At 44.0% G+C, this 26,864-nt stretch overlaps 1 protein-coding gene across 2 annotated transcripts in view; it reads left to right on the forward strand.

The window, feature by feature from the left end:
• hacd1 (3-hydroxyacyl-CoA dehydratase 1) overlaps window positions 1-25,934 on the forward strand; it is a 41,470-nt gene extending 15,536 nt beyond the window's left edge. Inside the window, exons 2-7 of one of the 2 annotated variants that reach the window (XM_039754271.1) lie at window positions 7,375-7,492; window positions 14,668-14,686; window positions 14,806-14,888; window positions 16,361-16,482; window positions 23,766-23,944; window positions 25,711-25,934. In XM_039754271.1, the coding sequence (XP_039610205.1) occupies window positions 7,375-7,492; window positions 14,668-14,686; window positions 14,806-14,888; window positions 16,361-16,482; window positions 23,766-23,944; window positions 25,711-25,793 (604 nt within the window). In that variant the 3' untranslated portion in view covers window positions 25,794-25,934. Of the gene's footprint in view, window positions 1-7,374; window positions 7,493-14,667; window positions 14,687-14,799; window positions 14,889-16,360; window positions 16,483-23,765; window positions 23,945-25,710 lie in introns of both variants that reach the window. The other variant, XM_039754270.1, reaches the window with a different exon arrangement.
• Window positions 25,935-26,864: the final 930 nt, after the last annotated feature.

The raw sequence follows: 26,864 nt of genomic DNA on the forward strand, positions 1-26,864 counted from the left end.
CTTTCCCACCGATGGACCTCCGTCCTCGCTGCATGGACTTTGATGTCCCAGATGTCTGGCGTGAGGCTCGGGGAGTCACAGAGTTGAGTGGACGCGCTGGTTTGGGCGTAGGTGGCACTGGGAGTCCTGACTGGTTGGTGGTGCTCAGCAGATGAAGTTCAGTTCTTTGGTAGGACGCGGCACTGCAAGGCGGTGTGAGGTGTCTGCTGATTTGTCACTTTGTGCGCCTTTGCTGTCGTGTGACGTGTGAATCACTTGGTGGCAGCGCGCTATGAAAATATGAAGTAATACTCTTTTGGTGGCTTTAACAGTTGGAAAGGCACTTCACACAATCTTCATTTCATTGTAAGGCCTTTAGTGTTGGCTGCAGTTGCTAACGGCACTCTATAAACCGTCGCGTGGCATTTTGCACCCATAAAGGCACTGTAGAAAATCTTGATTTTATTGTAAACTGTGGCACCGACAGCTGGCAAATCACACTGATGCAAGTCTTGCAGTGGTCAATAATTAAAGACACTTTATATAATAAAAGATTCAATCTTTCAGTTGTTAAAGGTGCTCTGCATCATAATAATTCACAAATATGATACAGTGCATCCGGAAAGTATTCCCAGCGCTTCATCACTGTTTCCACATTTTGTTATGTTACAGCCTTATTCCAAAATGGATTAAATTCATTTTTTCCTCAGAATTCTACACACAACACCCCATAATGACAAGTGAAAAAAGTTTACTTGAGATTTTTGCAAATTTATTAAAAATAAAAAACTGAGAAAGCACATGTACATAAGTATTCACAGCCTTTGCCATGAAGCTCCAAATTGAGCTCAGGTGCATCCTGTTTCCCCTGATCATCCTTGAGATGTTTCTGCAGCTTCATTGGAGTCCACCTGTGGTAAATTCAGTTGATTGGACATGATTTGGAAAGGCACACACCTGTCTATAGAAGGTCCCACAGTTGACAGTTCATGTCAGAGCACAAACCAAGCATGAAGTCAAAGGAATTGTCTGTAGACCTCCGAGACAGGATTGTCACGAGGCACAAATCTGGGGAAGGTTACAGAAAATGTCTGCTGCTTTGAAGGTCCCAATGAGCACAGTGGCCTCCATCATCCGTAAGTGGAAGAAGTTCAAACCACCAGGACTCTTCCTAGAGCTGGCCGGCCATCTAAACTGAGCGATCGGGGGAGAAGGGCCTTAGTCAGGGAGGTGACCAAGAACCCGATGGTCACTCTGTCAGAGCTCCAGAGGTCCTCTGTGGAGAGAGGAGAACCTTCCAGAAGGACAACCATCTCTGCAGCAATCCACCAATCAGGCCTGTATGGTAGAGTGGCCAGACGGAAGCCACTCCTTAGTAAAAGGCACATGGCAGCCGCCTGGAGTTTGCCAAAAGGCACCTGAAGGACTCTCAGACCATGAGAAACAAAATTCTCTGGTCTGATGAGACAAAGATTGAACTCTTTGGTGTGAATGCCAGGCGTCATTTGGAGGAAACCAGGCACCGCTCATCACCAGGCCAATACCATCCCTACAGTGAAGCATGGTGGTGGCAGCATCATGCTGTGGGGATGGAACTGGGAGACTAGTCAGGATAAAGGGAAAGATGACTGCAGCAATGTACAGAGACATCCTGGATGAAAACCTGCTCCAGAGCTCTTGACCTCAGACTGGGTGGACGGTTCATCTTTCAGCAGGACAACGACCCTAAGCACACAGCCAAGATATCAAAGGAGTGGCTTCAGGACAACTCTGTGAATGTCCTTGAGTGGCCCAGCCAGAGCCAGACTTGAATCTGATTGAACATCTCTGGAGAGATCTTAAAATGGCTGTGCACTGACACTTCCCATCCAACCTGATGGAGCTTGAGAGGTGCTGCAAAGAGGAATGGGCGAAACTGGCCAAGGATAGGTGTGCCAAGCTTGTGGCATCATATTCAAAAAGACTTGAGGCTGGAATTGCTGCCAAAGGTGCATCGACAAAGTATTGAGCAAAGGCTGTGAATACTTATGGACATGGATTTCTCAGTTTTTTATTTTTAATAAATTTGCAAAACCTCAAGTAAACTTTTTCACGTTGTCATTATGGGGTGTTGTGTGTAGAATTCTGAGGAAAAAATGAATTTAATCCATTTTGGAATAAGGCTGTAACATAACAAAATGTGGAAAAAGTGATGCGCTGTGAATACTTTCCGGATGCACTGTATAATACGGATGCTTTACATCAAGGTTTAAATGATTTAATACAAGGTCTGTATGCTGTATAGTTAGGCTGACCTTGATAAAGGCGCTATATACAGTGCCTGAGTAATAATAAGCGGCGACATGGTGGCACAGTGGGTAGCTGCTGCCTCGCAGTTAGGAGACTCAAGTTTGCTTCCCGGGTCCACTCTGTGTGGAGTCTGCATGTTCTCCCCGTGTCTGTGTGGGTTTCTTCCCACAGTCCAAAGACATGCAGGTAAGATGGATTGGCGATCCTAAATTGTCCTTGGTGTGTGTGTGTGTCTTACGGTGGGCTGGCGCCCTGCCCGGGGTTTGTTTCTGCCTTGCCCTGTGTTGGCTGGGATTGGCTCCAGCAGACCCCTGTGACCGTGTAGTTAGGATATAGCGGGTTGGAAAACGGATGGAGTAATAATAATAATAATTACATAATAGCATTTTCTGAGCCACCTAAATCCTGAGCAGCATTTTGGAGATGATTGGAAAACAACAAGTGCTTTATTGATGAATGAAAGGAATGAGAGAGAGAGAGAAAGAGAAGGTCGGATGATGTGGAGAAAGTGAATCAAGAACTGCAATGGATTAGCAAGGAGGAAGTAAGGACAGCGATGAAGAGGATGAAGAATGGTAAGGCTGTTGGTCCAGATGACATACCTGTGGCTGTAGGTGTTTAGGAGAGATGGCAGTGGAGTTTTTAATGGAATCTTGGAAAGTGAGAGGGTGATGAGGAGTGGAGAAGAAGTGGACTGGTGGGACGATATTTAAGAATAAGGGGGCTGTGCAGGACTGCAGTAACTACAGAGAGGATAAAATTGATGAGCCACAGCATGAAGTTATGGGAAAGAGGAGTGGAAGATCAGTTAAGAAGCGAGGTGATGATTAGTGAGCAGCAGGATGGTTTCATGTCAAGAAAAAGCAGCACAGATGTGATGTTTGCTCTGAGGATGTTGATGGAGAAGTTTAGAGAAGAACAGAAGGAGTTGCATTGTGTCTTTATGGACCTGGAGAAAGCAAATGACAGGGGGACTAAGAGGAGCTGTGGTATTATATGAGGAAGTCGGGAGTGGCAGAGAAGTACATAAGAGTGGCACAGGATATGAAACAGGGAAGTGTGACTGTGGTGAGGTCTGCGGTAGGAGTGACGGAGGTGGGATTACATCAGGGATCGGCTCTGAGCCCTTTCATATTTGCAATGGTGATGGACAGGCTGACAGACGAGATTAGACAGGAGTCCTCGTGGACTGTGATGTTTGCTGATGACATTGTGATCTGTAGTGAGAGTAGGGAGCAGGTTGAGGAGACCCTGGAGAGGTGGAGATATGAGAGGAGAGGAATGAAGGTCAGTAGGACCACCAAGACAGAATACATGTGTGTGAATGAGAGGGAGGTCAGTGGAATGGTGAGGATGAGGGAGTAGAGTTGATGAAGGTGGAGGAGTTTAAATACTTGGGATCAACAGTACAGAGTAATGGGGAGTGTGGAAGAGAAGTGAAGAAGAGAGTACAGGCAGGATGGGGTGGGTGGAGAAGAGTGCCAGGAGTGATTTGTGACAGACGGGTATCAGCAAGAGTGACAGGGAAGGTCTACAGGACGGTAGTGAGACCAGCTATGTTATACGGGTTGGAGACAGTGGCACAGGAGACAGAGCTGGAGGTGGCACAGTTAAAGATGCTAAGATTGTCATTGGGTGTGAAGAGGATGGACAGGATTAGAAATGAGGACATTAGAGGGTCAGCTCAGGTTGGTCAGACAAAGTCAGACAGGCGAGATGGCATTGGTGTGGACTTGTGCAGAGGAGAGATGCTGAGTATATTGGGAGAAGGGTGCTAAGGATAGAGCTGCCAGGGAAGAGGAGAAGAGGAAGACCTGAGAGAAGGTTTATGAATGTGATGAGAGAGGACATGCAGGTGATGGGTGACAGAAAAAGATGATGAAGACAGGAAGATATGGAAGAAGATGATCTGCTGTGGCAAGCAGCTGCAAGAAGAAGAAGATATATTGATTAATTGATTCAATTATTTCTGCATATAATAACTTAAGTGATTTAATAAAGACTCACTGTACAGTATAGTAATAAATGGCTGTTACCTATTTAATAAACACTCCATATCTAATCCTGACTGATCCTGTAGAGATTCTCTTTATAATAACTGCGTATTGATTTAATGGAAGTTGTGTATGTTCTGTAATGGCTGGTTAAGTAAAAGGCATTGTGCTTAGTGATTTATACATTCATGTGATCATTCAATATCTGCTTTAATAAAGCTGTGCTGTTAGTTGAATTCACTGACTAACACTGCTATACATATAATAAGGGCACTGCATATTATATAATAAATCATTCCTTAATTTCACTAATGCTCTGTATGTAATAATTGATTTTCTCATCACATTTCATATAACTGAATATCTTCAATAAAGTGCTGCATATATTAGTAATTCAAGCATTGATTTAATAAAGATATTATATTAGAAGCATTCACTTAATACAATTCTATGTAATAAGGATACTGTGTTTAATAATTAATCCATTTATTTAATAAACACTAAGTGTGTAATAAGGATTGATTTCATCAACACACTGCGTCTACTCAATCTATATAATAATATGCTTTCAACAATTGCTATGTAATAATCCACTTCTAACTCGTTAATAAGCATTCCGTGATATCGATTGATCCTATAAAGACGCTGTATAGAAGTGTTAGGTCATTGATTTAAGAAATATTTTATAAGCTATTGGATATAATGATTAATGAACCTATGTAAGGATATAATGATTAATGAACCTATGTAAGGATTCAGCCTTTGCGTTAATAAAAGTGTCCTATCAGATAAGTTTGCTTAATAACAGTGTTAAATGAAGACCCTACATATTTGAATTAATTCATTTTTTTAATTGAACTTAATTTTTTTATTTTTTTATTATATGTAACTAGGGGGCTTCACTCCCTGCTCGCTTCCCTCTCCAACTGCCCGGCCTGCGCTACGCTACGCCAGCCACTTCACGTCTCTGCTGCTCACGTCTGTGGATTTCACTTTCACCAAACAACAAATCTTTTAACTCTCGCGGATACGCCTCTTCATTGGGAAATCACACGACTTTTCAGTGATGGCGACACAAATTAGATGATCTACAAGTCTCCAACTTAAACTTTAAATCCAAACAATATCTACATGCTTCTGTCACATCACCTATGTCCATATTTTCAATCCCTTTTCGCTGTTGCGTTATTTCACCGAGTAATAATTTCCATTTATTTGTGCTAATGCGATCTCTCCTATCCTTCTTTTTTGAGACTTTCAAATTTTAGTACTTCCATTATTTCTAACCTGGTCTGCATGTGTATCACGCCAACGTTTTTTAATTCTTTACGATGTTCTTCTTTGGCATCTACTCTTTGTCTTTTATTTCCGGCCCTGGGCGTAGTTAAATCTCTTGGCACAAAGTCTCGTCTAGTGGGACGTGAAAGTATCTCTCTGAGAAAGTCCCGTCTCGTCCCAGGATTTTTTTTATTATAATCTTCTTCTTCTTCTTCTTCTTCTTCTTCTTCTTCTTCTTCTTCTTCTTCTTCTTCAGCGGATCTCCTTCTTCCATATCTTTCTGTCCTTGCTAGAGAGATCTGTTCATATGCTGTATATGAGATAGCTGCACTGTATATAATAATACATCATTCACTCAATGAATGTAATAAATGCTCTCTATGTAATAATTGATTTCATCACCACATTTCATAAAGCTGCTTCATTTGGCTAAAGTGTTGTTTGCAAAATGAATTCAATCTTTGATTTAATGAAGATGTTCCATTTGATGCATTTGTTTCATAAATGCCTGTGTAATAAAGACACAGCATCAAGTCCTTCCTTCCTTCGTTCATTTCATAACTCCTCTGTATATTTCATAAACGCTCCGTGCAGTCGAACATTTCAAGAATATTCCTTCAATGCCTGACGTGCTGTGTGTGCCAATCAGAGGCTCTCGGGTGTCGTATGTGCGACTGATTGAAGGAGTGTCAAGAGTGATAACTGATTTTAAAGCTGATTGGACTGACGTCCTCTAATTGATTTATTTGCCGATGCTGTACAATGCACAGGCTCTCCATAGTTGATTTATTCCTTAAGTATTCTGCGTGTATTGATTTTGTGCCGTCTCTGTATATGACGGACAGGCCATTGATTAATGAAAGATGTTCTGTATATCGACGAGTCTGCCTGATTAAAGTGCGGTAATGTAATTTTGATTCAGTCTTTGGTTTAACTGACAACATTTGGTGCTGTGCGCACTATGAGAGCGCGTTGATTTATTACAAGCTCACCACACAATTGAGGATACGGCGATTGGATTTCATCATCGTTAATAAGTGACCGATGTACCAGAAGCAGGCAGCACGGTGGCGCAGTGGGTAGTGCTGCTGCCTCGCAGTTAGGAGACCCGTCTGGGTTCGCTTCCCTGGTCCTCCCTGTGTGGAGTTTGCATGTTCTCCCCGTGTCTGCCTTGGGTTTCCTCCCACAGTCCAAAGACATGCAGGGTTAGGTGGATTGGCGATCCTAAATTGTCCTTGGCGTGTGTGTGTCCTGCGGCGGGTTGGCGCCCTGCCTGGGATTTGCTCCTGTGTTGGCTGGGATTGGCCCTGGTGACCCTGTGTTGGAGTATAGTGGGTTGGACGATGACTGACTGTAGCAGAAGCCATCGTTTGAGGTGTCTGACACACCACCAGCTGGCCTGTCACGCCGTTTTCTTTTGTGTTCCATTCAAGTGGTAGAGAGAAGCTGACAGGAGATACAACGTCATTTCCATCAACTGTAGCGCCCGCCCGTGGGGTGCACAGCAGTTAAACAGCTTTTCGTGAATGGTAAGAGCAGAAGGGGGGGGGGGTATCTGGGGAGACCTTGCCCCCCCGCAGTGCTCGGACTGCCTCTCTGCCTTGGCGTGCTGTTGTGAGGCGCCATATCAAATCGTGTTTGCTGAGCCCTGAGTGTGGACCCCAAAGTGGTCCCAAGTTGTACCCCCTTTGGCTGATGCTTGTTTGTAAAGGGGTCCTTAGTGATATCTCTTCCTGTGCAAGGCGCTCTATATATGAAAGGCTGGCCAAGTTATCCACTGCAGGCTGCCATGTGGCCCCTCTGTCTAAACGCACCTCTTTGTCTTCACTTACAGATGGATGGTCCTGGCTGTGGCAATGATTCGCTTTTATTTCGAAAAAGGGACACATAAGGGATTATACAAAAGCATATCGAAGACACTCAAATTCTTCCAGACGTTTGCTGTACTTGAGGTGAGTGGTCCTCCGAAGTGGTGGGCAGTGGGACTGAAGGGCCAGACGCTCAGCTACTGCAAGGCTCAAGGCTACTGGCTCAGTTGTCACCTCCATTTAACTGGCTGGGCGCCCAACTGTGACAAATACAAGGAAGCAGTTGTACTGTATGACAGAGGACAGGGTGGGCTGTGAAAAGGAGCTTCACTTCAAAAATGTGCTGCGTTTAAGTAAACGTGGATTGAAGAAGACATTTTGCTGGGATGCTGTTTTGGGATCTAAACTAATTGAATAACTTCACAGCTGAAATGGCCGAAGCAGCTGCTCTCCAGAACAGGTCAGGTCATTCAGCTGACGTTAAGTGTGTCCGGGACTGACCACAATGTGGGTGGGAGACCATCCAGGAAAAGCTCAGGATGATTCTAGAAGAGGTGCTGGTGGGGCCATCAGTATCTATATAGTACCTTACACATATATCTATCTATCTATTTATTATATAGTGCCTTTCACATCTATCTATCTATCTATCTATCTATCTATTATATATTGCCTTCTATCTGCCTATCTATCTATCTATCTATCTATCTATCTATCTATCTATCTATCTATCTATCTATTATATAGTGCCTTTCCTGTCTATCTATCTATCTATCTATTATATAGTGCCTTTCACATCTATCTATCTATCTATCTATCTATTTATTATATAGTGCCTTTCACATCTATCTATCTATCTATCTATATATCTCTCTATCTATTATATAGTGCCTTTCCTGTCTATCTATCTATCTATTATATAGTGCCTTTCACTCTATCTATCTATCTATCTATCTATCTATCTATCTATCTATTTATTATATAGTGCCTTTCACTCTATCTATCTATCTATCTATCTATCTATTATATAGTGCCTTTCATCTATCTATCTATCTATCTATCTATCTATCTATCTATCTATTATACAGTGCCTGTCATATCTATCTATCTATCTAGATCTTCAGCTGTGTTGCATTGTCTCCATTTCTTTCTTTTCTTCATTTGTCACCGCCATCTGCTGGTCTTTACTTGTAATTGCAGTGCTATAAATAACCACATTTCCATTATTAAGTGTTTTCGTGAGTCTCTGGTGGGTAGAGATGTCCCACTTGGTGATTCAAATACAATCATCAGAGCGTCACGCCTGATCGTCAGAGAGGCCTCCTAGTGAACCACTTTGTGTCCCACCATCAGTCATCCTGTGACCCACCCAGTGGTTGGGATACACTGCTGTTGATCACCCAGAAGTCATCCCAGCAAGGTGTCAGATCCCAGTTAAGATCCCCTGGTGGGCATCATTACTCACTACTTCCCTGCCATGTTGATGGACACTGTGGTCTACTAACTTACATTCTGCACACTTTGACCCTCTTAATTTAAATGTCCAGTCCTTCATTTTCTGAAGTTGTATCAATGAGTGAGACAACAACTGAATAGCAGCCACTTGATTCAGATCTTTGAGTGAAGCTATGGATGGCATGAAAACTCCTCTGTGCCATCAGCTGGGAGGACGGAGACATGACAGTGACAGGCTCAGAATGTGTCACTATTCTTCAAGTATTTTAATGGTGCCCTGGGAGTTTATGGCTGATGGATTGTGGAGCTCCTTCAGAGCATTGCGTGGCTGCAGAGGGTTTGAACCCTTGGCCACATTATGGTGGCCAGGCTGCATGGGAAAGCCTGAGGGTGTCTGGCTATTCAAATCACCCATGAGCCTCAGGGAAGCGGGGACACCTGGAGCCAGCAAAGGGCACTCGCAGTAGATGGCTGGAGGTCTTTACGATGCCATTCCCTACCCTGAAGGGGATTTCTCTTTGCCAGAGCTGGGAGTTGTAGAGGAAGACGTGGAAACAAAGTGAATAGTACTGGCGGAGAGGGTGGGCAGACGTGTAAAGTGGGATTGTGTAGCTGGACCCAGTGGGGCCGTCAGAAGTCCTTTTACTTTGTCTTCATGCTTTGATCCTCACTCTCTCCTGTGGTGCCCCACCATAGTAACTTGCAGTTACACAGCTGGGATTTCATCGCGGGCTTAAGTGGGCTGCCATCCTTCTAAATGCTGCTGCTTGTGTTTAGGTTGGTTGTATTTGTAAATGTTTAGTTTACTGATTTGATGTTAAGTGTCAGGTCAGCTTTGTTGTGTCTTGTCTGTTAAATTTGGCTGCTGTATGTGGAGCCCAAAGGGGGCGGGGCCAGCGGACACAGCATTTGAGGCTCCGCCCCCTGCGCTATATAAGGTTGAGCAGCCCGTTCAGCGGCCACTGTGGCACCGAGCTGCTCTCCTGCTCTTTGGCTCTCAGTTTTATGTTTGTGTTTGAATTATCTGGTTATTGATTTCTGGTCTTTGTTTAAAGGTAATGTTTTTGGATTTCCTAGTGGTGATTTATTTATTTATTTTGTGTTGCCTCTCCTTTATATTATTCTTAAATTTTGAAAAACTCTGAAATAGCATAAGCTGCTTTAATTCAAAGTGTTCCTATTAAAGGGAAGGATTTACTTGATGAGGTCGAAGTCCATGATAAACAAGACTGGGTGCTTTGAATAAATGAAATGTTCAAAAGTGTGCTTCAATTGAAATGTTTACAGTCTAAATATTAATAGAAATGTGTCATTCTTCACCTTCTGATAGAAGGCCAAAGAGGATCAGAAGTCGCTTTATGCTGCTAACAGTCGAGAATAACAAGCCGGGAAAAGGGGGAAGCAGTCGCCGTGTGGGGATGGTAGTAGTTTGTGGATTTTATGCTTTCTTGTTGTTTAAGACGTTAGAAATAATGGAGGGAAGTTAGCTTATGTGTAAGAACAAGGCGAGGGTAATGGGGGGACCCTCTCCATCAGAATGGTAGGAGCCCCTGATAACGATAATAATGGACAACTCGACGCAGTTTACAGGTTTGTGCGAATGACGTAACTTTATCTACTACTAGCTGTCCCCCGGCGGCTCTACCCGGGTAATAGTGAAACAGGACAAACTAGCTAAAAGGTGCGCTCCAACACATGGCGACTCGAACAGCGGCTGTCTCGTGAGTGAGGAGGGCTCCGCCCCCTTACCCCTCCGCTCAGCCCGCAGCCTCTCTCTCTCTCAGATTCGTGCAAATAAATCGGTGACACAAGCGAACTCTGATACATAGCGCGATGAGAGAAGGTGCAAAATCAACCGGAATGTTCTAGCAAATTCTGGAAAAAAAACCCAATTTAAATCCGTGAAGTAGTTCTCTCGTTCGCTGGCTAAGTGGATGTAAGGTACACGCCCCGAGGCTGACATGTGAGTGAGTAGAGCCCCGCCCAGTTCCCTACTCCTGAGGACCCGCCCCACTCCCATCGGCCCGCTGCGTCTCTCTGTCTCTCTCGGATTCGCACGAATAATTTGGTACCGCAGGTGAACTCTGACTCTTAGCGCAATGAGTCAAGTCGTAAAATCAACCAGAATCTTCAAGCAAATTCTAGAAAAACCCAATCTAAACACGCCCTGAGGCACCAAGGCTATGTGTCTCTCAGATTCGCCCAAATCAATCACTCCTGTAAGCGAACTCTGATACATAGCGCGATGAGAGAAGGTGCAAAATCAACCGGAATGTTCTAGCAAATTCTGGAAAAAAAACCCAATTTAAATCCGTGAAGTAGTTCTCTCGTTCGCTGGCTAAGTGGATGTAAGGTACACGCCCCGAGGCTGACATGTGAGTGAGTAGAAGGCCCCGCCCAGTTCCCTACTCCTGAGGACCCGCCCCACTCCCATCGGCCCGCTGCGTCTCTCTGTCTCTCTCGGATTCGCACGAATAATTTGGTACCGCAGGTGAACTCTGACTCTTAGCGCAATGAGTCAAGTCGTAAAATCAACCAGAATCTTCAAGCAAATTCTAGAAAAAAAAAACGTGAAGTAGTTCTGTCGTGAGAAGCGGACAGACAGACAGACAGACGTTGGCTCTTATAGAGATGGATTATTAATGCCGGTGGGTGGGTGGCTGAGTGCGCACGCCAGTACTGTCTGTGTATTTGCTGACCTCAAGGTGACACGTGGCCGCTCTTCAGGGCTCACAGTGACTTGCGTGTGTGTTAACCGGCGTGTCGCAGCAGCAGCAGACAATCAAAACTCGAAACTGACGTCCGACGGTATTGGGGGAACTGATGCAGAAACCGTCCCCTCTCTTCACAGATTTCACACAAGCTTCCTTTCTTCCATCAGAGGCTGACCCCCCGTAGCGCCGGCGATGTTTTCTCTGCTTACGTCGCCGTATCAGGAGGATTTTTAACACCAGGAGGTCGAGGTTCAGGTCTGTGTTCTTATTTCGTCAATCCAATGAAGGATGAACCTCGGACCCCACAGGTTCAAAACACTCTGGCCTGCCTGATCACTGCTCCCCCCACAGGTCAACACACTAAACTGCAATCTGGGCTGCAGGCTGGCGTTTATCAGAGACAAACGAACGCGAATGTACCGTTGTGAAGGTGCAGGTCCAGCTTCATGGCACCCTCATTCCAATTTGGGAGCCTCGCCAGCCCAACACTGTCGGTAATGTAACCGGATGAGCTTGGCAAAGGGGAACAAAATCAGACTTGGAGCGAGGGGATGGTGGAAAAGTGCAACAGAGCTTTTCTTAAAACCAAACCAAACACAACCAAAGCAGTGCCCATTGTGCCTAATCCCATTAAAACCAGTCAAATGGATGGTTACAATGTCAATAAATCCTTCCATTAAAAACAGAGTTAAAATACTGACGGGAGTCTTTAAAACCTTCCATTTCCCCAGTGCTTCCTTCTTCAAACCGACCTGAGCCTTGCAGCAAGGAGAGACGTACACCGACATGAGCAGACATTCCTGGCCCCGTGTCTCTGCTGTCCGATCCACGACATTCTGCCAGACCCCGATCCCGCTCCCACAGCCGTCAATCATGAGAAGACATCCCAGAGTGCAGCCATCACTCATGTTCGGGGCTTCTCATCAGGAGTGATCCTCGTGCCTCCTCCTGAGGGACCGTCCCTGTCCGCCTCCTTCTTCCCAAACTCCAACTCTTGCCTTGCCTTCTGTCCATTAATCTCCGCTCTATGCGTCTCTTTTCTGTTCTTTCTCTTTTCCTGATCTCAATCACGGCTCAATCGCACGCACCGCAGGAAGCCAATGAAGCAGTTGAGAACGATCGCCCCCTGGCGTGCAGGTGTGACTCGCCTCAATTAGAACATTAGAACACTTGGGACAACGAGAACGGGCCATCCAGCCCAACAAAGCTCGCCAGTCCAATCCACTTATTTCTTCCAAAATAACATCAACTCCCCGCAGCTGCCTGAGCGCGCCCACGGAGACTGGCACGGCCAAATCCATCCATCCATCCATTATCCAACCCGCTATATCCTAACTACAGGGCCACAGGGGTCTGCTGGAGCCAATCCCAGCCAACACAGGGCACAAGGCAGGAAACAAACCCCGGGCAGGGCGCCAGCCCACCGCAGATTATTATTATTATGGGAAAGGCGCTATATAAATAAAATGTATTATTATTATTATGGGAAAGGCGCTATATAAATAAAATATATTATTATAATGGGAAAGGCGCTATATAAATAAAATGTATTATTATTATTATTATTATTATTATTATTATTATTATTATGGGAAAGGCGCTATATAAATAAAATGTATTATTATTATGGGAAAGGCTATATAAATAAAATGTATTATTATTATTATTATGAGAAAGGCTCTATATAAATAAAATATATTATTATGGAAAGGCTATATAAATAAAATGTATTATTGATATTATTATTTTTATTATGGAAATGGTGCTTTATAAATAAAATATATTATTATTATGGGAAAGGCACTACATAAATACAATGTATTATTATTATTATTATGGGAAAGGCGCTACGTAAATAAAATTTATTATTATTATCCATCCATCCATTATCCAACCCACTATACTGTATCCTAATTACAGGGTCACAGGGTTTGCTGGAGCCAATCCCAGCCAACACAGGCATGGCAGGAAAGAAACCCCAGGTAGGGCCAGCCATCAGGCACACACACCAAGCACAATGTAGGATCGCCAATCCACCTAACCTGCATGTCTTTGGACTGTGAAAGGAAACCCAGGCAGACATGAGGAGAACATGCAAACTCCACACGGGGAAGACCTGGGAAGCGAACCCAGATGGGTCTCCTAACTGTGAGGCAGCAGCACTACCCACTGTGCCACCATGCTGCCCCACGGCCAAATTGATTAATTTAAAACCCGGCCATTCTTTTGGAGCCACGGACCCGCTATATCACAAACGTCATCCTGAACGCCACTACAAATGACAACGTAAATGCCTGGGCCTCTAACCATAGATGTGACCTCCTGTGCGGACAGAGCCTTAGGACTGCTTTGACCCCCCATGCCCTAATCTGTGCTTCACCACAATTCAATCGCTGTCTGGACTCCATGGCTTGGTGTTTGCCCAGACACGCAGTGTGACTTGTGGGACCCTCTATACACAGGGACACATGTGACTTTCTAGATGATGGCCATACAGTCCAGCTTGGCAGTCAAGTTCTGCCCGCGTCTCAAGGAGGATTCAAGCTAACAGGAGGCACCTGACCACAATCTGGGGGCCACAGCCAAGGATCTGAAGACTCCCATGCAGGAGAGGTTTCAGTTTTTGGATTTAAATACATTTGCCAAACCTTTCTGAAGACACATTTTCACTTTGTCATTATGGGTTATTGGGTGCAGACCGATGGGCAGAAATGACACCTTTCTCTGTTTCGAAACAAATGTACACCACAGTCAAGGGGGCAGAAAGTGAAGGGGTCTGTAGACCTCCTGCATTCCACCGTATATCAGTCCAGATTGACGTCACCGCGGTGTCACTTCTGTCAGCACACTTGTGTGGGGATCTGATGGGCCTTTAAATCAAAAGAATTTCAGGAAGAAGGTTAGAAAGTGAATGGAGGCATCACCCTGCTACTCAATAAAACGCTCCTTCTGATGAAAACCCCAGAGAGTCCCGCTGTCACGCCGATGGGATTGGCTTACGCTTCCTCTCCGGTTAGCTCTCTTATGGTGTTTTGTACTTTTCAGCTGAGGTTCAAGTCCTGGCCTTGAAATGTTGAGCGTCCCAGTGGATACAAGACAAACCTGGTGACCTCTCTCTCTCCTTCTCTCCTTTGTGTCTTTGTTTTTCAGATTCTTCACTGCGCCGTTGGTGAGTGGACATCGCCTGTGATCTGCCGTTTCCCGTCGTTGAACGCTTCCCTTTGTTAATCGTATCTCTGCTTTTGCGATGTTCTCTCTCTCTTTCTTTTTTTTTGTGTCAAGGAATAGTGCGCACTTCTGTGATTGTCACTGGGGTCCAAGTGTCTTCAAGGATCTTCATGGTCTGGTTTGTCACGAATAGCATTAAACAAGTAAGTAGCCGCTACACCTCCGCTACTCCGCCGCTGCCTGTTTGGGTGCTGCGGGCCTTCAATTTGAGGCCCTTTCTTCAAACTTGTCATTTTATTAAACTGTAAACGGAATAACAGCAGGAAATGAAAGAGGAAACAGAACCAATAAAGTGAAAGTGGAGGCCTTCACCCTTCCTAACTCCCCCTGTCCCACCATGAGGCCCAGAGAATAGAAAAGGAAAGGACCCACAATGAAATCAAGAGAGCCTCGGGAAAGGAGAGTCACATCAGGGGGTGTTTTGTCCTGTGGAGGTCCTATGGTGACCCTCTTCTTCTTCTTCTTTCGGCTGCTCCCATTAGGAGTCACCACAGTGGATCACCTTCTTCCATATCTTCCTGTCTTCGTCATCTTGCTCTGTCACAACCGTCACCTGCATGTCCTCTCTCACCACATCCATAAACCTCCTCTTAGGTCTTCCTCTTCTCCTCTTCCCTGTCAGCTCTATCCTTAGCACCCTTCTCCCAGTATACCCAGCATCTCTCCTCTGCACATGTCCAAACCAACGCAATCTCACCTCTCTGACTTTGTCTCCTAACCGTCCCACCTGAGCTGACCCTCTAATGTCCTCATTTCTAATCCTGTCCATCCTCGTCACACCCAGTGCAAATCTTAGCATCTTTAACTCTGCACCTCCAGCTCTGTCCCCTGTGCCACCGCCTCCAGCCCATATCACACTGCTGGTCTCACTACCATCCTGTAGACCTTCCCTGTCACTCTTGCTGATCCCAAATCACTCCTGACACTCTCTTCTCCACCCTCTCATTCACACACACGTATTCTGTCTTGGTGGTCCTACTGACCTTCATTGCTCTCCTCTCATATCTCCACCTCTAAAGGGTCTCCTCAACCTGAAGATCACAATGTCATCAGCAAACATCACAGTCCACGGGGACTCCTGTCTAATCTCGTCTGTCATTCTGTCCATCACCACTCCCAATGAGAAAGGCCTCAGAGCCAATCCCTGATGTAATCCCACCTCCATCGCTCCTACCGCAGACCTCACCGCTGTCACACTTCCCTCGTTCATATCCTGTGCCACTCTCACGTACTTCTCTGCCACTCCCGACTTCCTCATACAACACCACAGCTAATTTTAAACTCCTTATAATGTAGACTACTACTCTGTGGTCAGGTCTTGTACTTTCGTACTTCAGGCCTACACTGAGCTGAGGCGACCGGGACCTTTCGTAGTTCTTTTGAGAAGTTCCATCCCTAACTAACAATTAATTGCAAGGTGAAGGGACAACCGCAAAGCAAATGGTTACACAGTGGAGAAACGGTGGAGCCGGAGTTGCAAAACAAGCCGATCCCTTTTGATTTGTATTGCTGTTCTGCACGCTGAGAGCGTTAGGATGTCGTTCGCGTTCTCCTTCCTTGAACACGATCTTCTCTTACGTCATCTTTTTTCTCTTTTCCTTTTATTTTGGGGAAGATCCAGAATGAAGAGAGTGTCCTTCTGTTCCTGGTTGTGTGGACGGTGACAGAGATTACTCGATATTCCTTCTACACCTTCAATCTGCTCAACCACTTGCCGTACTTCATTAAATGGGCCAGGTGGAGTCGCTCGCTCAGAGGTTTTTGATTTGCACGGAGTGTTGTGTGCAGTGGACTGACTAACCTGTGTGACGGCTAACCGGTGAGTAGAAAGCAGCTGACATCCCACCGCTGACACCATCTGCCACTTGAGCTACTTGTGTTCAAATTACATAAACATCCACAACTCGATGGTGAGCACCAAAGAGGTGCTATAATCTGATGGTCAGCGACTGGCTATTTAATCTCAGAGTTTATAATCCCAAAACCCGAAATTCACATCCCAGCCATGAGAGGGGAAGCAACACCCTGAAGGAATTCCTCAGCAGAGGCAGAACTAAAGGGTTTTTCTCGACTCCGGTTAAGCATCTTCAGAACGCTCAACACGATGTTTTCCTTGACTGCTTTCCTCTCCTTGAATTTCATTTGGTGTTAGCTTAATATTTCACTTCAATGGACGCTAAGAGAGGATGTGCCGTATCATTAGGTTTTTGTTTTTTGTCTTCTTCAATAAATGGAAGCATTTTCTTGAGATTGTGAGAAAACAAAATGTTTCTCAAAAATAGAGTCCAGCTTAATGTCAAGCTTTTTGGACTCCGTATGATGTCTGGATTGCTGGTCCCTCGAGATCTTGGTTATGAAGTAACAATTGTGTGTGGACACAGAGGGCATCCTACAAAGAAGGGGACAGCTGTGACAACCCTGCACCCTTTGGCATCAGCCTGAACGCAGACATCGCTTGCTTCTCACGCCGTATTGGTGGATGCCAGTGAAGTTCACTAACAGTAAACCTGAAGTTGTTGAGCTGCTGGTGAGCAGGCGGGAGTTGCCTGAAAATAATCAGGTTGGATCTCGGCACTGAAGACGCACCAGTGTTAGCAGAAATGCAGCAAAGCATCCAAAGTGATGACGCTGCTAGCAGAAACAACGTTGTGGAGTCTGAGCTTGTGATCTTTATATAGCGCCTTACATTAGAGAGCATGTGACTTTTATATGGCGCTTTTCATAAGACAGCCCATGACCTTTATATAGCCTTACATTAGAGAGCATGTGACCTTTATATGGCGCTTTTCATAAGACAGCATGTGACCTTTATATAGCGCCTTACATTAGAGAGCATGTGACCTTTATATAGCGCCTTTCATTAGAGAGCATGTGACCTTTATATAGCGCCTTACATTAGAGAGCATGTGACCTTTATATAGCGCCTTACATTAGACAGCCCATGACCTTTATATAGCACCTTACATTAGAGAGCATGTGACCTTTATATAGCGCCTTTCATTAGAGACCACCAGGCCAGGCTGCTTTACAGGTTGTATTTTTGCGGTGTGAACACATGGGGGTGCAGCGTGGCTCTTTGGTCCAAGGCCTTGTATTTAATTCTCAGACCATCAAGGCCATCTTGTAATAAGAATGTGTTACTAGTGACAAACACAAGCAGGATTCCGTGTAGTGAATCAATCAAATGAATGTGCTTAAAGAAGATGACACAACAGTAGAGAACAAGTGCTGTATTCAAGAAAGTGCGCACCATGTGAACATGGAATGAAAAGGTCTGACCTTTCATAGCAAATGTGAGGATTTACTTAATGAGGTGGAAGTACATAATACAGTCATATGAAAAAAGTTTGGGAACCCCTCTTAATTCTTTGGATTTTTGTTTCTCATTGGCTGAGCTTTCAAAGTATCAACTTCCTTTTAATATCTGACATGCCTTATGGACACAGTAGGATTTCAGCAGTGACATTAAGTTTATTGGATTAACAGAAAATATGCAATATGCATCATAACAAAATTAGACAGGTGCATAAATGTGGGCACCCAACAGAGATATGACATCAATACTTAGTTGAGCCTCCTTTTGCTCCTTTGAGCCTCCAGACGCTGTCCTCCTGTAGCCTGTGATGAGTGTCTGGACTCTGGACGGAGGTATTTCTGACCTTCTTCATACAAAATCTCTCCAGTTCAGTTCAATTTGATGGACAGCCTGCTTCAAATCATCCCATAGATTTTGATGATATTCAAGTCAGGGGACTGTGACGGCCATTCCAGAACATTGTACTTCTCCCTCTGCATGAATGCCTTTGTAGATTTCCAACTGTGTTTTGGGTCATTGTCTTGTTGGAATATCCAACCCCTGCTTAAGTAACTTCAACTTTGTGACTGATGCTTGAACATTATCCTGAAGAATTTGTTGATATTGGGTTGAATTCATCCGACCCTCGACTTTAACAAGGGCCCCAGTCCCTGAACTGGCCACACAGCCCCACAGCATGATGGGACCTCCACCAAATTTGACAGGAGGTAGCAGGTGTTTTTCTTGGAATGTGGTGTTCTTCTTCCGCCATGCAAAGCGCTTTTGTTCTGACCAAATAACTCCATTTGTGTCTCATCAGTCCAAAGCACTTTGTTCTTAATGACTCTGACTTGTCTAAATGAGCATTTGATACAACAAGCGACTCTGTTTGTGGTGTGAGTGCAGAAAGGGCTTCTATCTCATCACCCTGCCATACAGATGTGCTGAATTGTAGAACGATGTACAGATACACCATCTGCAGCGAGATGTTCTTGCAGGTCTTTGGAGGTGATCTGTGGTTGTCTGTCACCATTCTCACAATCCTGCTCATATGCCGCTCCTGTATTTTTCTTGGCCTGCCAGACCTGCTGGGTTGGTTTAACATCAACTGTGCCTGTGGCCTTCCATTTCCTGATTCCATTCCTTACAGTTGAAACTGACAGTTTAAACCTCTGAGATGGCTTTTTGTAGCCTTCCCCTAAACCAGGAGACTCAACAATCTTTGTTTTCAGATCTTCTGAGAGTTGCTTTGAGGATCCCATGCTGTCTGTCACTCTTCAGAGGAGAGTCAAAGGAAGGAAGCACAACTTGTAATTGACCACCTTAAATACCTTTGACCACTCATGATTGGACACTCCTGTCTATGAAGTTCAAGGCTTAACGAGCTCATCATACCAAGTAATCAGCATTGAGCAGTGACAGGCATTCAAATCAGCACAATGACAAGGGGACCCACATTTGTGCACAGCCAGTTTTTCACATTTGATTTAATTTCATACAACTAAATACTGCGTCACTAAAAATCTTTGTTCAGAAAACACCGCAGTACTCCTAGGAAATGAAAGACATACCACTGATATCTTTTGTGTTGAAAGGAGAGTCCATTATTATGCAGGCAGAGAGGGGTTCTCAAACTTTTTTCATATGACTGTTGTGGCACTAGGGGTCTCTGCTGCCCTGTCAAACCCCTCAGACAAACATCCAGACACCAGTTAGAAGTATCAGAAATAATTTTAATTTCTTCTTTCTGCTATTGTACCACAGTTGACACCACAATCACCACCATAAGCCAATAAATCCATAATAACAATAAATATCCTCCTCTCCTCCCACCAGCTCCGTCACTCTACCTCCCAACTCCGGCTCAGACTGACAGATAGACAGACAGACAGACAGATGAACAGACAGCCAGACAGATGGATGGATGAATAAACAGACAAACCGAATGAGGAACAGATAGACAGGTGGACGGATGGGCGGACGGACAGACAGACTGACCAATGAATAGATGAAAGACAGATGGACGGACAGACAGACAGACTGGCGAACAGACAGACGGGCAGATTGACAGACAGACAGATAGACAGACAGACCCACAAATGAACAGAAAGACGGGCAGTCATACAGATGGACAGATAGACAGACCGATGAACAGACAGACGGATGGATGGTCAGACATAAAGACAGAATGACTGAGGAACAGATGAACAGACTGCCAGATGGATGGACAGACAGACAGATGGATGGATGAACAAACCGACAGGCGGATGGATAGACGGACGGACAGACAGACCAACTGATGAATAGATGAAAGACAGACGGACGGACAGACAGACCGACTGGCGAACAGACAGACGGGCAGATTGACAGACATACAGATAGACAGACAGACCTACAAATGAACAGACAGACAGACAGACGGGCAGTCATACAGATGGACAGACAGACAGACTGATGAACAGATGAACAGACAGACGGATGGATGGTCAGACATAAAGACAGATAGGCAGACAAACACACAGACAGACCGATGAACAGATGAACAGACTGCCAGACGGATGGATGGACAGACAGACATGGCTATTGCAGTTGGTGATTTGTGAATTACATATAAACACACGTAGAAAAGGAAGGAAGACAAAGACGATGTCTTCTTGGCAAGGCATGTGACCCCAGCGAGACTTTTCCACACATCGTGTATATTCAGGTCCGAGGTACTCATTTTTCCAAAGAAAGCAAGAAGACCCACGAGTTCCTTCTGCACATCAGAAAGCTCCTCTGAGCAGATTGCACGTTGATGTTCACTCGACGGTCGTCTTTGTCCGGCGGCTGCGGAGCTCGGTTTTAGTGGGCGTGTCTAGGGGCGGGATTCCTGTCAATCAAACTGGACTTGACGGCTGTACTCGCGGAGCTCTGGAGGTTCGCCGGCGCTCGACTCTGCGCTCCTCTCCGGGTTGCTTGGCTGAGCACGTCGATCAGACTGAGGATTCGCTAACTGCTGAGCCTCCCCGTTGTTTAGGCTGCTCAGAACGTTTCATAAATTCACTGAGATTAACTCTTTGAACACCTGAACACCATAATCTTTTTTTTTATTATTTTATTTTTTAATTTGCACCGTTTGAATGCCCCTTTGAATTTTCTGCTTGCCAATTCCTACATCCAACGACACTTACTGACAAATGTCGCCCGCATTTCCTCGACCTTTTCGTCCTGATCTTTTCATGTAAAACTCTTCCAAGTTAAAAAGAAAGAAAAGGTGTGGACTCACAAAAGAACAGATGGCAGCCAGATTGAGCCGGTCAATGCGCTATGTGACGTCACCCCAGGGGTGTCATTTTTAAAAGTTAAGGGGCATGTGCTCGGGGCACCTAGGGGGGCACTCACCCCCCGGGAACCTTGAAGTCTGGTAATATTGAGAGCGCTCTGTGGCCTCCGAGGGGCACCGTTTATGTAACTAAAGAAATCTGCAGAACGTCTTACTGTCATTGATGCTAGCAAGGAGAAAACAGACATTGCCACCAAGATTGTCAGCTTTATCAACTGCATGTGCCAAACACCACGCTGGTGTTCTAAATCCATTTCAATGAAATTCTGGGGATTTGTCGCATATTTGGATGTCGGGGAGGATGTTAAGGGGAACACGTCATGTGTGCCAATTCGACCAATCATTTTTAATAGAGTTGTGAAGTCACATTTGATGTGTCCACTATTTAGAATCTTAATAAGCTTATGCTTATGGAGTCCCTGGCATCGATCTTTGAGGTTTCTGCATCTTGTGAGCGTTTTTGGGTGCCTTGTGGTGAGGCTGGCACTGTACAGTTCAAATATTAGACTGTCCAGGGCACAGTTTGAGCCTACAACACAACTTGCTTTTCTTGGTGATTCCCACGTGGTGCATGTCACACACTTTGTGTTTTTCTTTTTTTGTGTGGCACCTTTGGTCACGATGCTCTCTCTAGGACAGCACCCACAAAACAAGTGTGAAACGAAGCATGGCGGCCTATGGCTCTCACCCGCACTCGAGTCTCTTCACGTGACAGCTCTACACCGGTGTGGGCCATTAACTTCCAGATCATCTTGCCGGCCCTCCAGAGGGTTTCGTGTTCAGCTGCCGTCATTTAAAGGCCATCTGTTTTGGTCATGGAATGCACTTTGTACATTTCTTTATGATCCTCTGAGGCGGAGGTCATGCCTGCTGCCCTCTTATGCCCCCGATTATACTTAACTCAGGAGCTCGTCTGCTTCTCACGCCCCCCACCCTCTTCCGATTGGACTTGGTGGCACAGAGTGCAGGTTAGAATGGCAAATGTGGGCATCTGTGCCAGAGCAGCACGCCAAATGAGAAATGTCACACTAGGTGAGCAGTCTTGGGGATGAGGCGTTTTATTAGAGCTGGACAGGAAAAGATGGAAGGGTGCTGATAGATAGATAGATAGATAGATAGATAGATAGATAGATAGATAGATAGATAGATAGAGTGAAAGGCACTATATAATAGATAGATAGATAGATAGATAGATAGATAGATAGATAGATAGATAGAGTGAAAGGCACTATATAATAGATAGATAGATAGATAGATAGATAGATAGATAGATAGATAGGCACTATATAATAGATAGATAGATAGATAGATAGATAGGCACTATATAATAGATAGATAGATAGATAGATAGATAGATAGATAGATAGATAGATAGATAGATAGATAGGCACTATATAATAGATAGATAGATAGATAGATAGGCACTATATAATAGATAGATAGATAGATAGATGTGAAAGGCACTATATAATAGACAGATAGATAGATAGATAGATAGATAGATAGATAGATAGAGTGAAAGGCACTATATAATAGATAGATAGATAGAGTGAAAGGCACTATATAATAGATAGATAGATAGATAGATAGATAGATAGATAGATAGATAGATAGATAGGCACTATATAATAGATAGATAGATAGATAGATAGATGAAAGGCACTATATAATAGACAGATAGATAGATAGATAGATAGATAGAGTGAAAGGCACTATATAATAGATAGATAGATAGATAGATAGAGTGAAAGGCACTATATAATAGATAGATAGATAGATGTGAAAGGCACTATATAATAGATAGATAGATAGATGAAAGGCACTATAAAATAAGCAGATGGGAAATGCTCCATATAATATTAACATAGGATATGCACTGCATAACAGATTGATCAGTGGGAGAGACACTCTCATAAATACATGGACAAGGCGCTATAAAAGAGATGGAAAAGCTCCATATAACATGGGAAGGGCATTGTATAATAAACAGATATGAAAGACACTCTAAAGATAGGTGGGCATGGCGCTATATGATAGAAGGATGGAAAATACTCAATAGAATACAAAACTAGAAGAGACACTGCATAACAGACTAGTCAGTGGGAAGGCACTATATAATAGATGGGGAATACTTCATATAATATAAAAACGGGAAAGGCACTATATAATACACAGACAGAGAGAAAAGACACAATAAAACAGACAGGACACACTCTATGTAACATAAAAACGGGAAAGGCGCTATATAACAGATAGAGGGGAAACGCTCTGTCCAAAAGAGTGCCGACCACACTGCCTGAGCAGATCTGCCCCCATAGCCTGTCTTGTCCTTTTTTTAAGTTGCCATTCTTGTAGCACCGCGTCACACTTGAGTCTGACTGACCGCTGTTTCCACCACAGGTACAACCTCTTCATCATCCTGTATCCCGTGGGAGTGGCCGGAGAGCTGATGACCATTTATGCTGCCTTACCCATCGTCCAGAAGTCGGGCATGTTTTCAGTGCGGCTTCCCAACAAGTACAACGTCTCGTTTGACTACTACTACTTCCTGATCATCGTGATGATCTCCTACATACCACGTAAGTCAAATGGCGCCAGCGAAGCAGAGGCTCTTCATACGGGTAAACTCAGGAAAGCACAAAGCCTTTAACTTCTTGTTAGGGTTGCCCTGCAGAAATATTTCTGACCAAATGAATGAGGAAATGCAATGTAAAATGCAAAGACGGAAAATAATAAAATGATACAGGAAGTGAATATCAATAAACAGTCTTTTCTAACTCATTTCTTCATGTATCCACCTAATAAGATGAGTGCTTGTGTATCTTTGTGTCAGTCCGGTTTTCATTCCAACAGATGGTGCATCAGAAACATTTGTAGTATTAAAACGCATTGAATTTTGTCATTCCAAAAGATGGTGCATTACAAACATGAACACTGATTTTGCAAATCCCATGCCCTATGGCACGTCACAAATATTTGTAATAATAAAATACATTGCATTTGTCATTTCAACAGGTGGCGCATCACAAACATATTAATAAAATGCATTGCATTTTCCATTCCAACAGATGGTGTGGGACTGCTTTTAAAAGTCCTAAACCAACTGGCACATAACAGAGATCTTACGCAATGCATTTGTAACTCCAACAGAGGGTGCATCACAAACATTTATATTAATAAGTATACATTGCTTTTGTCATTTTAACAGATGGCACATCCCAACCATTAGGAGTAATAAAATGTGTTTTATTTTTCATTCCAACAGACAGCACATCACAAACATTAACAATGCTTTTTATAAGTGGCATATGACAGAGACATGTGTATTGTATTTTTCATTCCAACAAATGGCAAATCACAAGCATTGGTATTAATGCATTCCGTTTGTCATTCCAAACCTTTACACTGCTTTTACAAATTCCATACCAAATGGCATATAATAGAAACGTGCATTGCATTTGGCATTCCAACAGATGGCGTTGCACAATCATTTTTAGTAATAAAATAAATTGGTTTGGTCATCATAACAGATGGCACGTAACAACCATTTGTCGTAACACAATGTGTTGCATTTGTCACTTCAACAGATGGCACATCACAAAGATTAATTGCAAATGGCATATAACAGAGAAACATATGTTGCGTTTTACATTCTAACAAATGGTGCATCACAATCATTTGTAGTAATTAAATGCATTTTCTTTAATCAAAGGATCGTTAACAACCACAGACAGTCATGACCTCTGAAGGACGGCACCATTGCTTTTAATCACAGTGACCGCCTTAGGGCATTGGGGTCCACACACAGAGCACAGTATAAGCGCCCCCTGCTAGCCTCTTCTAGCTGCAATCCAAACGTTTTCCTACATGGTCTCTCATCCATACCTGACAATCCATTTATTTAATTACTTTTCTCCTCAATGTTCCTCCATACTCTCCTCATTTCGTTGCTTCCTTCCCTCCTCCTTTGCCTTCTGCAGGACACTCGAGCTCATCGTTTCTTGTCCAAGGCTGCCACCTAGTGGATTCAAAAAAACACAACACCTCTGTGGCTACCACTGTTTATTCAGCTCGGGGGTCTCCAGCTTAGTTTATGGAGGGTGGGCTACAGGGATTTAATCCAACCTAGTGAATGTGCCACTGACCGGGTAATGGCACCCCACCACTTAACTGAAATTCTTTTTAATTGAAACCCCCCACCCCATTATTTGTGTATCTGTTTCTGTTGCTCTTTCGCTTTATTTTCAGGTCATTCTGCTCCGCCATAAAGACGCCTTGTGTTATGGTGGGTCAGTAACTCCGTTCTGCTTGACTGACCCTCCGTTTTGTCTCCTTGATCCCGCAGTGTTTCCGCAACTTTTCTTCCACATGCTCCGCCAGAGGAGGAAGGTGCTTCACGGGGAAGTCTTCGTTGAAAAGGACGACTGATGGAGCCGAATCGCCTGCCGCTGACCTCCTCCAAGATGACGAGACTGTGCAGCTCGGTGCTAAAAATGACACGTGTGCCCCGTGCAGGTCAAGTTTCACGAAACATGGAACAAGAATAAAGAAAACAGCTGTGCAAGAAATGCCCGGCCTGCCCACTCTTATTTCTCACCTCGAGATGACACGCCGATAACGACTCGCGCGACATCCTCTGCCACTTGAGACAGGACAGCGTCCTCTGTGTGTGTGTGTGTCCTGTGGCCACGTGGCCCGCTCTTCGAGGGGAGGGGGGTCACTTCGAGCCGGGACGCTGACCTGTACCACTTATGAGGACACTGACAGTGCCAACAGCCTGGCATCATCTTCACAGTAAATAAAAAAAAAAATAGTAATAAAATAACAAAACATAGTGAAAGTTCTGTCACCAGGGGGCACATATGGCTGAAGAGTGGGCCATAAGGACTTTAGCAAGTGTCTGATCCAAGAGCAGCTGCCATTGTGTTTGTGAAAACTCACCGTCTTCAGTTCGTAGTAAAAAATGAAAACTCCATCTTAACATTGGAAAAATATTACTGAAGGTTTGACAGATGTGTAACAATGGCAGGACACAAAACAATAGACCACCAGTTATATAGTGCCTTACACATCTATCTATCTATCTATCTATCTATCTATCTATCTATCTATCTATCTATCTATCTATCTATCTATCTATCTATCTATCTATCTATCATTATATAGTGCCTTTCACATCTATCTATCTATCTATCTATCTATCTATCTATCTATTATATAGTGCCTTTCCCATCTATCTATCTATCTATCTATCTATCTATCTATCTATCTATCTATCTATCTATCATTATATAGTGCCTTTCACATCTATCTATCTATCTATCTATCTAACTATCTATCTATCATTATATAGTGCCTTTCACATCTATCTATCTATCTATCTATCTATCTATCTATCTATCTATCTATCTATTATATAGTGCCTTTCACATCTATCTATCTATCTATCTATCTATCTATCTATCATTATATAGTGCCTTTCACATCTATCTATCTATC

The sequence above is a fragment of the Polypterus senegalus genome, chromosome 5 (genome assembly GCF_016835505.1).
Source record: "Polypterus senegalus isolate Bchr_013 chromosome 5, ASM1683550v1, whole genome shotgun sequence".
In the NCBI taxonomy this organism is placed as follows: Eukaryota; Metazoa; Chordata; class Cladistia; order Polypteriformes; family Polypteridae; genus Polypterus; species Polypterus senegalus.